Source organism: Grammomys surdaster, unplaced genomic scaffold (assembly GCF_004785775.1).
Source record: "Grammomys surdaster isolate TR1022 unplaced genomic scaffold, NIH_TR_1.0 373, whole genome shotgun sequence".
NCBI classification, from domain to species: domain Eukaryota; kingdom Metazoa; phylum Chordata; class Mammalia; order Rodentia; family Muridae; genus Grammomys; species Grammomys surdaster.
In genome coordinates, this window is record NW_021604792.1 from 4,900,047 (window position 1) to 4,911,855 (window position 11,809).

Here is an 11,809-nt window from a genome sequence, read left to right on the forward strand (position 1 = left end):
ATTTGTAACCTAGCCTGTAAGTGCACATGTGTACACATGTTCATGTGTGTGTATGCACACACATTTGTGTGCTGTTCTGCGTTGGGTTTTTTTTGTTTTTTTTTGTTTTTGTTTTTGGTTTTTGGTTTTTCGAGACAGGGTTTCTCTGTATAGCCCGGGCTGCCCTGGAACTCACTCTGTAGACCAGGCTGGCCTCGAACTCAGAAATCCACTTGCCTCTGCCTCCCAAGTGCTGGGAATAAACTGCGTTGAGATTTTTAAACTCAGTTGCCACCATGTAAAATCATGGACTAATATATAAAAATCCGTATTTCAGGCTTCTTTTTGAGAAATCAGCTGATCTGATGCTTCTAACACAAAGCCAGGAATGATGAACACCTGGTACTGTCATCTTGTTTGCATCTCTACTGGGCCTTTAGGTGTAAAATTAGACTCAGAAGCACTGAGATTTTGTAACATCCTTTTAAGAACATCTGCCAGGAGATGCCACAGGCCAAGGTTACCAGCAGCAGGAGAATCAGAGGAGCAGGAAGCCAACAGAATCCTTGGTACTAACAGAGCCATGAGAGGGAGGGAGGGAATCCCAGAGCATGAGGTGGTAGACACCTGGATAGAAGACAAGCTGATCAGAAGAAGCAATGGGTACACCCATTGCGTCAGGGGGCTGGCCAGCACGGTGTTGAACACCCAGCAGGCACACTCCATGGGAGAGCGTCTCTCATCTTTGGCAGTGGAAGGGATGGATATGAAGTCCTGAGGCAATTGTTCTTTTCTCCACCAGATTGACGATGACAGGAGACGAGACACAATCCAGCGAGTGCGACAGTGCAAATATGACAAGAAGGTTGGTACAGCACTGCCCCACTGCCCTGAATGCTGTCAGTTATTACAGTTCCCACCACTGTCCTGAACCCTGCCGGTTAGTATGATCTCCCACTGTCCTGAACACTGTTGGTTAGGACAGTTCCCCCCACTGTCCTGAACACTGTTGGTTAGGACAGCTCCCCCATGCTCTGAGCCCTGTCCGTATGTGTGGAGGGTGTTCTGGCACAGTTGTCCTGGCCCCTGGCCTTGACAATGCAATGTTAGAGGTGCCCAGGAAGCTGCCAGAGGCCACTCGGGGTTTCCAATGGAAGGCAGAGCTCTGCTTCAGAGTCTGGGGACACAGAAGAACAATGAAGCATTCTTGTGAGACGTGGAGAACATGACGGAGACGTGAGGTTCCGCTCACTCAGGGAAGCCCTTAGATTTCCCAAGAATCCTGTGTCGGGGAGGGCTCCACACTCCCTTCCTTGTTTTCCTTCCCACTCTTCCTCATTTTCTTCCTCCCCCTCCTTGCTCTCTCCCTCCCTCTCTCCCTCTCTCCTATTTTCCCTGGTCATTCTACAAGAAACGTTCCAACTCCAGCCCTACTCCATCCCAGTTAGTAGGCATTACAGATATGAGCCTTAGTTAGCACTATGAATGTTCCAGAATGTTCACAATGTAACTGAGCCCGAAAGCGAACTTCCATAATACGCACATAATGGATGGCACAGCACCCTGCCTCCCGGTGGCTCCATTTGTTGGAGTCTGTTTGTCCATGGTAAGAATCATGCTACAAGTCCCCCTTTCTCACTTGATCTTGGCAGAAAGTGATTCTGAAAGACCTCAAGCACAGTGATGGTAACTTCAGTGAGAAGCAGAAGATCGAACTGAACAAGGTATGGACTCGCATGCCACAAGCACGCCTCAAAATCACTTTCCTTCAAACACTGAGGTCCCCGGTGGTGCTGCAGCCAACAGAAAATCCCTCCAGTCAAGGAAACGGCAACTTGGCTTGTGGGCAGTCTACCAAGAGACGCTGGAGAGTGAGGCCTGCCGTGGCCTACCACACAACCCTGGCTTTATTTGAAAATAGTTAAATTTTTATTCAGAATAGTTTAGTAGGATGTGACATGTGTGGGAAGGACTGGGGACTGTTGTTCGGTTGTTACAGGGATCCTTCTTTCCAAAGACCTCAGGGGAAGCACATCACACTGCTACTAATGGTCCACACCGGCACCCCCACCCCACCCACCCTGCGCCTTTGCTTTATAAACAGCCTAGTCCCCTGTTCTAGTTGCTGCAGTCTGACTACTACAACCTGACCAAGTTCTATGGCACCGTGAAGCTGGACACCAGGATCTTCGGGGTGGTTGAATACTGTGAGAGGGGATCCCTCCGGGTAAGGAGCCACGGTCACTTCCAGTGACCTACGTGGTCACTACATGAAAAAGGAAAAAATTATGCTAGAGATATGGCTCGGGGGCCACCTGTAACCCCAGTTCCCGGGGATCTAACACTCCCTCTGGCCTCTGTGGGTACTGCACACACGTGGCGTGCAGATATACAATCAGGCAAAAGGCTCATACACATATGATGGTACCCACGCCGTCATGGTATCGAGCTCGGACGTAGGCCTAGGGGATTAAAGGAGACACAGACTTGGGCTATTCGTTAAGAGCGAATGCCAAAGCTTTTACTGGGCAGGTTTAATATATACACCAAGCCAGGGAAGGAAAAACACAAAACAGGAACTCAGCTGGTGGACAATGGGCCCTCATGTGTAAATTTCCTGCCTGGGGCACCATGCCTACATCAGGATGTTTTGATCTTAGCAAAACTGCAGAATGTTACTTGGTAGACAGCAGTACATGGAAAGTCTCAGCCAGGGTATGGCAGCCCTTCAGGGGCCCACATACATAAAACAAAACAAAGAGTTCTACTTAATGAAATGACATCAGAAAGTCATCAGGAAAAGTGGTCAGAGCCATCAGATTAAATCGATCAGTCCTATGACGTCATTACAAGCAAGCCAAAAGTATTCAGAGAGGCAGAGTGGACACAGGAGCCAGTGAGTGAGCGCTTTGAGACTCTGATTCACTTTACTCACTTGCTTTTGTGTTAAAAGCACAAAAGACAGCTCAAACAGCATCAGATGACCTGCCCTGCTCCATTCACCCCTCCCCCACCCACATGGCCTGGACGGTGACAAAATGGCTGCCAGGTGAGCTCAGATATTCTCGAAAAGCAGCTGGAGTTGCTGAGCACTCTGAGGGCACACACAGTTATTATACAAAAAACAGACTCACTGAACACAAGGCTAGAGTTAAGACTGACCGTACAACTGACTACAACCTATGGTTATGAATGTACATGGAGAAATACCAACAAAATACTGCAACATTAAACTAGCTGTATACCAAAATAAGACGCAAACAATAAGATTGGGTTAGTTCTGGGTAGTAAAAATATGATGTTGTGTTATAGCAAAGATCCTAGAACAATATGATCTGTGTGTGTGTGTGTGTGATTGTGTGTGATTGTGTGTGTGTGTATGTGCAAGCACACTCACACACACACACAATCATGGAGGTCAGAGCATGGTGGCAGTTATCTTCCTTGGCATTCCTACCTCATATATTGAGGAAGGACTCTCACTTGAACCAGGGTCTGTAAATCTCAATAGGTAAGCTGGCCGCCCGCTCCAGGCTGCCTCTGCCTCTCCACACTGGGATTACAAGAGGCCACTGTGGCTGTCTGACACTTGTGTTGGTGTTAGGCATCTGAGCCCCCATCCTCACGCTTTCAGGGAATCGGTTTACTCACGATACCATCCCTTCGTCCCCCAGATGATCCTGTCAATGGGCCTAAAAGTGATCACTTTAATTGATACTGACAAAATGAACAAACATTTCTAATGATAACTCTCCCCAGCCTTTAAAGGAGAGAACTATTAAAACATCCCAGGAAATAGCACACAAGCCTGCAGATATGATTTTATAGAACAGGACTGTGTGCTTTGCATTAGAGAATAAAAAAGCAAATACCAAAATGAGAGACCAGATCAGCCGGCGATGGTTTTCTTTTCTACCTTTTGATATTTCGCAAATTTTGTTCGAGTTTTGTAAAAGATACGTGCATACTTTTTTGTATTCAAAACAGAATTGAGCTGGCAGGTGAGAACAGATTAGAGTGGGTAAGCGGCGGGCCAAGGGGAGAAAGGAAGGCGTTACTGTGGCGTCGGCTGCTCACAAATCTCTCTTTACCTCACAGCCCCTCCAGTGTCGTCTAAAATGACTATAACTCTAGAACCTCTTGAAGAATTATTGGGGTCATACCCAAATCAAAACCAGACTCGGGTCAGTTTTTTCCCCCTAAAATAAAAACAATTGTTAACAGTTACTATTCTGCTCTGGGTTATACTGAAAAACAACTGCTTACTGGTTTAATTAAACACTGTACCTTTTAAAGAAACCACCCTAATGTTAGATTAGTTCAAGGCCTGACTCCTTCCAGTTCCTAGGAAAGCCAAGAGCTCTCTTAAAGACAGAGATCTTAGTACACTTAAAGAAAACCCAGAGCAATTAAGCCAATTGAAGTAATTAACACAGGGTACAGACATGATCCTACTGATGGAATTCCCATGAGCAACTCCCTGCTTAAAAACACACCTGTAATCCCAGCTCTCAGGAGGCAGACACAGGAGAACCATAACTTCAAGGCCTCACAGGGAGTTCTGCTTACATGCTGTGTGCCAGCTACATAGGGACCTTCAGGTCTTGTGGACTACCCAAGGGAGAGCCTGCTCCAAACAAGATGTCTTAAAACATACAAACAAACACATCTATCCAGTCTTCATGAGATGGAATAGGCAGGGCAGAACTTTCCAGTCAGGCTCCCAAGGCCAGTCTCCAGGCAGTCGCTGTCTTTCTACCCTACCTGGTGGTGAAACCCACCCCATGCCTGTTTTGTTTCTTTAGAGATTTTGAGACAGGGTCTCTAGCCCAGGCTGACCTCAAACTGGCTATGTAGCCCAGGCTGCCCTTGAAGTTCGGGTCCTCCTGCCTCCACCTCCTACGTACAGTACATATTTGATAATGGTTATGTTTCTTGTTTATGTATTTACCGGATGATTTGCTTTATCATCATTTCAGGTTACCATACTGTAGCCAGCAACATATCTCTCTCTTCCTTTCTCTTCCTTTTTTCCTTCCTCTCTTTCTTTTTCTTTTTTCTTTCTTCAGATAGGGTCTCACTACGTAGCCTAGGTTGACCTCAACGTGGTAGAAATTCTCTTGTTTAAGATTCCCGAATCATTTTGATTGTACTTGATTTTTTTTTTCTCCTTGTGTTATCTTGTTTCTTGTGGGCTTGAGAGCAGGACCTTGGGAGGAGAGAGACGGATAGAGACAGACAGAGAAGTGGGGGGGGGGGCGTGGATAGAGACAGAGAAGGTGTGTCTGTGTGTCTGTGTTTGTCTGTGTCTGTGTGTGTCTGTATCCAAGTGTAGGGGAGAATACCGTTCTGCACTAAAGCACGTCTGTGGCTTACAGGCCTTGTGCCCTGTGGCCTGGACTTTGAAGGTCCCTGGCTCTAGGTTTGTGTGAGGACATCATATGACAGTCACACAATAAAATCGCCTACCACACTGCTCGGACACTAGCTCTGTCAGACAACCCATGACAATAGACCATCATAAAAGGAGAAAGGCAACATCCCAGTTTGTTCCTGACTTGGTAGCCTCCTGAATGGATAACCGGGCTCACAGTCTCTCTAAACTGACTTCCCCTGCAGCGTGTCATCCTTCACCTCATTCGAGTGTTTTTCTCCCCTGTTCAGGAAGTGTTAAATGACACGATTTCCTACCCTGATGGCACGTTCATGGATTGGGAGTTTAAGATCTCTGTCTTAAATGACATTGCTAAGGTAAGAGACACATGGGCATGAAACATTCATGAAAATGAAAGGGCACCATCCACGCTGGTGTCCTCGGTACGATGGCAGCCATGGTAGGTGTGTCGTATGCAGGACTTGACGAGGTAGTGTGTGTGCTCACACATAGATTTGTTACAAATAAAATGCCATGTGAAATGACTTCCAAATCTGCTAGATTTTAGGGAGTGACTCCGTCCAGTCATTTCCTTCATAAATGTAAGATAATTTTATCCGTGTTTTTAAGGCAGCAGAGAGCTAGAGATGTGTACGTGTTCACGGTCCAACTAAGCAGGAAGTGAAAAATACGTAAACAATACAAGCAGGGCTGACTAGATGGCTCAGTGGGTAAAGTGCTCACTGCTCAAATGTGAAGAACTTAGTTCAAATCCCAAAACCCATGGGGAAAAAAAAAAGTATCAGGTCTTGTGGCACACGTAATTCCAGAGCTGGGGAGAAAGAAACAGACAGATTCTCCAGGTTCACTGACCAATCAGCCTGACCTAACTGGTAAGCTCTGTTTCCAGTGAAAGGCTCTGTCCCAAACCCAAGGTGGGGGCTTTCCAGATGGCTCCGTGGGTGAAATCACACAAGCTCAACAGTGTGAGTTAATCCCCAGAAGCCACAGCAGAGAGGACCAGCTCCTGAACTGTCGTCCTCTGATCTCCTGTGTGCTGTGGCATGCACGTATGCACACACATACATCAAACACACAAGAACGATAAGAAACACAAATTTAATTGAGAAAAACTAACAAGGCAGACGGAACCGGAGTAACAACACAGCCAGAGGCTGACCTCTGACCTTCCCACCCACGCACATGTGTAACCACAAAGCCCTGTCTTGGATGGTACACGGCTACTCTACTCGCCACAGTTTGCATTCGACTTCCTCTTTCTTCTCCTCACAGAGCTATGCTTCACAAGCACTCCGGTTTTCACTGCACGTTTAAAGCGAGGTTCACAGCACTGAATTTAAAATTTGATAGCACGGCCACATGTGCAGAGAGATAGATTCAAAATGTCACTCCTTTCTTTCAAGAGGTCACTCGGCCAAAGCGTGTGACGTCTCTTTGTTTTCCCATTGTCTGAAAACAATTACAGGGGATGTCCTATCTGCACTCCAGTAAGATTGAAGTCCACGGGCGTCTGAAATCCACCAACTGCGTGGTAGACAGCCGCATGGTAGTGAAGATCACCGATTTTGGGTGCAATTCCATCCTGCCTCCAAAGAAAGGTCTGTGCCTCTTTTACTTGAATTTCTTCCTTCCTTTCTTTCTTTCATCTTTTCTTTCTTTTTTCCTTTTTTCTGTTTTTGGTTTTTGTATTTGTTGTTTGGTTGTTGTTGGTTTTTTTTTTATTTCTGTCTCACATAGAAAGTTCAGGAAATGATGGGGAAACAGGCAACACTCTCTTTCTCCAGCACACCCTCTCTGTCACCCTACGAAAGCTTTTTTTTTTTTTTTTTTTAGTAAATGTATTTTTTTATGTTATAGGCTATGGGTGTTTTGCTTGCATGCCTGTGTACCATGTGCATGCAGTGCCCACAGTGGCCAGAAGAGGGCATCAGACCCCCGGACCTGGGCTTACAGATGGTTGTGAGCTGCCGTGTAGACACTGGAACTAGAGTCAGGTGCTTTGTAAGAACAGAAAATGCTCTTAACCACTGAGCTACCTCTCCAGCCACTCCACAAATGTTTTTTTTGAGTTAAACAGTTGTCTTCCATGGACATCCTTCTCAGTACTCAGTTCTGTCTCTTGAGATAAATGAAAAAGCAGAAGGAACTTAGAGACTTGTAGAAGATAGGCCGGGAAGAGCCGTTAGAACCATCTAATTGAACTTTGTAGGAGATGGGAGTGAGATCCCAGGCTGGAGATTTGCACAGGAAGATGGGGTACAGAAGAGGAGACCTGTTCCTGTACAGACATTGCCATTTACTTACCTGTGGTGACAAGATACATAGACATACATATACACACATGCACGTGCACATACAACCTGTGAAATAGAGCCTCATTGTTCTTCAGGATTGTGGGAAGGATCCAGAAAAGGAACGTGAAGTCACATGGTGTGTGGATGGCAGGCACGCCAGTCTTTCCCCTTCAGTCTTCATTAAAGGTTACAGCTAAGCCACCTCAGAAATCTAGAACTCAGGTTGTCTCAACATATGACCTTGCTCCAAAAATGAAGCACTCTTAGTTCCAATTCTGTTTAACAATTCTTCGAGTTTTATTGTATATGTGTATGTGTGTATATGTGTGTGCATAGACACAATCCTACCTTTATTTCACCGTGGTATTGGACTAAATACAGAAAGTTCTTTTGTATTCTTTTCAGCATGTATATACTTATGTGGTGTGCTTCCATGTGTGCATAGGGGCAGTATTTACGTGTGTATGTGTGTGCATGTATGTTCTTATTGGTGCAGAAGCCTGAGGCTATGTTGGGAGCCTTTCTCAGACGCACTTCACTTTATTCATTGAGGGAGTCTCAGTACTAAATCCTGAGCTTGTCAATAAGGCCATCCTGACCAGCCGGCTTCCTCTGGGGAATGTGTCTCAGCCTTCTAAGCACTAGAATGGCAGATAGGCACCACACCCACCCAGTGTTCAGATGGGTTCCGGGGTATCCAACCTCAGGTCGTCACGTTTGTACAAGTTTTCTCCTCACCGAGCCATCCTCTCAAGCCCCAGTGAGTTCTTACAGAAGCCCTGCTGGGTGCCAAGCTGGTTCTTAAAGCAAAGCAGCGAAGCTTTTTGATCAGAGGACATATATCCCATCCTCCTTAACATCGTTCAGCTGGATCTGCCGATCTCAGACGTCTCTTACCCGAACTCTCACAAGTGGAACCGCCTCCCCCCAACTTTGCCCTGTCTGATGTCTCACACACAGACCTGTGGACCGCCCCTGAGCACCTGCGCGAAGCTACCATCTCTCAGAAAGGAGACGTGTACAGCTTCAGCATCATCGCCCAGGAGATCATCCTTCGTAAGGAGACTTTCTACACGCTCAGCTGCCGGGATCACGATGGTGAGTCAGACTACCCCCAGCCCGGTACAGAGCCAGTCCGTCTGCATTCAGGACTCACCAAGTCCCAGATCTCTGGCCCCATATCCCGTCAGGCCTCTTCTGAGTTGTGCATTCTATGAGGATGGCAAAGGCTTGGTGTGAGAGAACTCAGCCAGCTGCCGTTATTACCCATATCAGTGTTTAAGAATCTCCCTTCACTTGCTGGCTCTGGTGGTCCATGCCTGGACGGGGAGTCTTCCAGGAGGATCAGGAGTTCAAGGCCATCCTCAGCTTCCTAACCACTTTCAAGCCAGCCTGGCCTGCATGAGACACTGTCTCAAAAAAGCAAACACAGTAAGAATCTTCCCTGTACTGCAGTTCTCCTCTCGACCACAGAGGGCAAGGTACCCGCTTACCAATGGGACTAGCACAGGCTAGCAAGGTGGACTAACAGGACTAGCACAGGCTAGCAAGGCAGCACAGCACTTCATTCCTATTTAAAGCAGTGCTTAGGTTTTTGTTGCTTCTCATTGAAGGAAAACACTTTATTCCATTCATCTGGCCTTCACTTTCTGAGTGTTTACTATGCACTAACTCATGACTGTCTTGGAGGTTAGCTTGGAGGAGCTAGGAGTCAGGGTATGGAGAGGGGACCAGGGAAGCCCGAAGAAGGCAGTGGTAGAATCTGAGATGTTCTGTGTTAGCATCTACCAGTGAGGCCACTCCTGGTTGTAAGTGGAAGAAGACTCTTCCCACCTCATTCACGTCTGTGGACAGGCTCTCCCACTCCTACTGGACTGAAGGGTCATCAAGGAGTGAACCAACTCAGACTGTGCCTAACAATCTTCCCTGGGGGGGTCTTCTCATAATGTAATTATTCTCATCCAATCAGAGAAGATCTTCAGAGTGGAAAACTCATATGGGATAAAACCTTTCCGCCCAGATCTCTTCCTGGAAACGGCAGATGAGAAGGAGCTGGAGGTGAGTGGATCTTCCCAACACAAAGATGAACTCACAGAGAGTTCTGGAAGCTCTGCGGGGCGTCCAGGTTCTTTGGAGGTGGCCCGTTTCTCCTTTGAGAGCTTCTGGTGGCTTTTCTCGGTTTGTAGCCACCCATTCTGAGCACGGCCTTGAGTCACATCCTCTTGCCTCTCTGCTTCATTTGCTCCCGTCTCTTCTTCTGATTAGACCGTGAGTGACTCCGTGGTACCTAGTCCCAGATAACCCCACACAATTGCCCTCACTTGAGAGTTTTCAGATGATCACATCTGAAAAAGGCCAAATACAATCACCCTCCTTATTTGATAGGTTTTGTGTGTGTGTGTGTGTGTGTGTGTGTGCGTGTTCAGTTACCAGAAAACCCCAGGGTCCATAATTACCAAATGGAAAACTCCAGAATAAGCGATTTATAAATTTCAAGTTGTTCAGCATGATAAAACTTCATGCCATTTTTTCTCTGTTCTATTGAGACAGAAGCTATTCCTGTATCTAACATGTCCGTTCTGTATATTCTCCACACCCATTGGTCTCTCAGTGGGGCACTGTCTTAGTTAGGGCTTTACTGCTGTGAACAGACACCATGACCAAGGCAAGTCCTACAAAGGACATTTAATTGGGGCTGGCTTACAGGTTCAGAGATTCAGTCCATCATCATCAAGTTGGGAGCATGGCAGCATCTAGGCAGGCATGATGCAGGCAGAGTAGAGAGTTCTACATCTTCCTCTGAAGGATGCTAGTGCCACTCCCTGGGCCGAGCATATTCAAACCATCACAGACACATAGGCTGAAAGATTTACAGCTGAATGATGAATTCAAGTGACCCTGTTATTTAATAATGGCTCCCAAGTGCATATGCAGTGATGAGGGGGAAATTTAGTGTACGACTATGATTGTGTTACTTTATCATTAGTTATTATTATAAATTACTGACTACAGTAAGTATGTACCAGGCTCTGCACCCTCTCGACTTGAAGTTATCCACTGGGAGCCTTGGAATCATCTCTCCCAGGCAAGGAGGGACTGCTCTTTGGTGACATAGGACACGGAGATGGAGAGGCAGGGATCTGTGACCAGTTGTTCTCACCCCTCCCCCAAGCTCTACTCCTCCCTCAGCTCAGGGCAGAGCTGCTGGAAGCACACATCACAGCCTACCTTGAGAGCAAGGTGTATGTGATATATGTGTTAGGCTCACAAATAGTTCTATTGATTTAAAAAGAAATATGAGCCAGCTATAGGTGTATACATCTTCAGACCCAGCACTTGGAAGGCAGAGGGGATTATCAGGCATCGGGGTGCAGCCTTGGGTACATGAAAAACAACAAACTCTCACCTGCACAGATAAGGAGATGAAGATAATATTCTGATACAACTGATTTAATAGCTAGGACTAAAAGTATGTTTTGTTTTAAAATTCTACTTTACATTTTACTAAGCTAGATGTGGTGGCACATGTCTGTAATCTCTGTACTTGAGGGGTAGAGACAAGACAGTCAGGAGTTCAAAGTCATCCTCAGCTATGTAGTGAGTTAGAGCTACCTGAGACCTTGTCAAAGAAAGAAAGAAAGAAAAAGAGAGAGGGGGGAGGGAGGAAGGAAAGAGAAGAAAGAAAGAGAAGAAAGTCTGCTTCATTTTAGAATCCCAGAAGAAACATTTAAACAATCCTTCAAGGAGACCTTTAGAAGTCAGGCATGGTGACTCATACCTATAACCCCAGCTCTGAGGAGGCTGGGGCCGAAGGACTTTGAGTTTGAAGACAGCATGGGTTATATAGTGAGACCCATTGTAAATTAAAGAAAGAGCTGGAGAGATGGCTCAGTGGATAAAAGCACTGACTGCTCTTCCAGTGGCCCTGAGTTCAATTCCCAGCAACCACATGGTAGCTCACAACCGTCTGTAATGGGATCAATGCCCTCTTCTGGTGTGTCCAAACAAATAAATACATTTTTAAAAATAGTAAATAAGAAAGAGGAGGAGAGAGAAAAGGATGGAAGGAAGGGATGGGGGGTAGGATTGAGGGAGAGGAGTCAGCACAGGAGAGTGGGAGGAGTCAGCACAGGAGAGTGGG

General features: G+C 46.4%; 1 protein-coding gene across 2 annotated transcripts in view; it reads left to right on the top strand.

Moving 5' to 3' along the window:
• Gucy2c (guanylate cyclase 2C) overlaps positions 1–11,809 on the top strand; it is a 75,426-nt gene that overhangs the window by 43,317 nt on the left and 20,300 nt on the right. Inside the window, exons 13-19 of one of the 2 annotated variants that reach the window (XM_028780977.1) lie at positions 782–844; positions 1,632–1,703; positions 2,102–2,206; positions 5,644–5,730; positions 6,840–6,972; positions 8,629–8,766; positions 9,638–9,726. In XM_028780977.1, coding sequence (XP_028636810.1) covers positions 782–844; positions 1,632–1,703; positions 2,102–2,206; positions 5,644–5,730; positions 6,840–6,972; positions 8,629–8,766; positions 9,638–9,726 — 687 coding nt within the window. The remainder of the gene's footprint in view (positions 1–781; positions 845–1,631; positions 1,704–2,101; positions 2,207–5,643; positions 5,731–6,839; positions 6,973–8,628; positions 8,767–9,637; positions 9,727–11,809) is intronic. The other variant, XM_028780978.1, reaches the window with a different exon arrangement.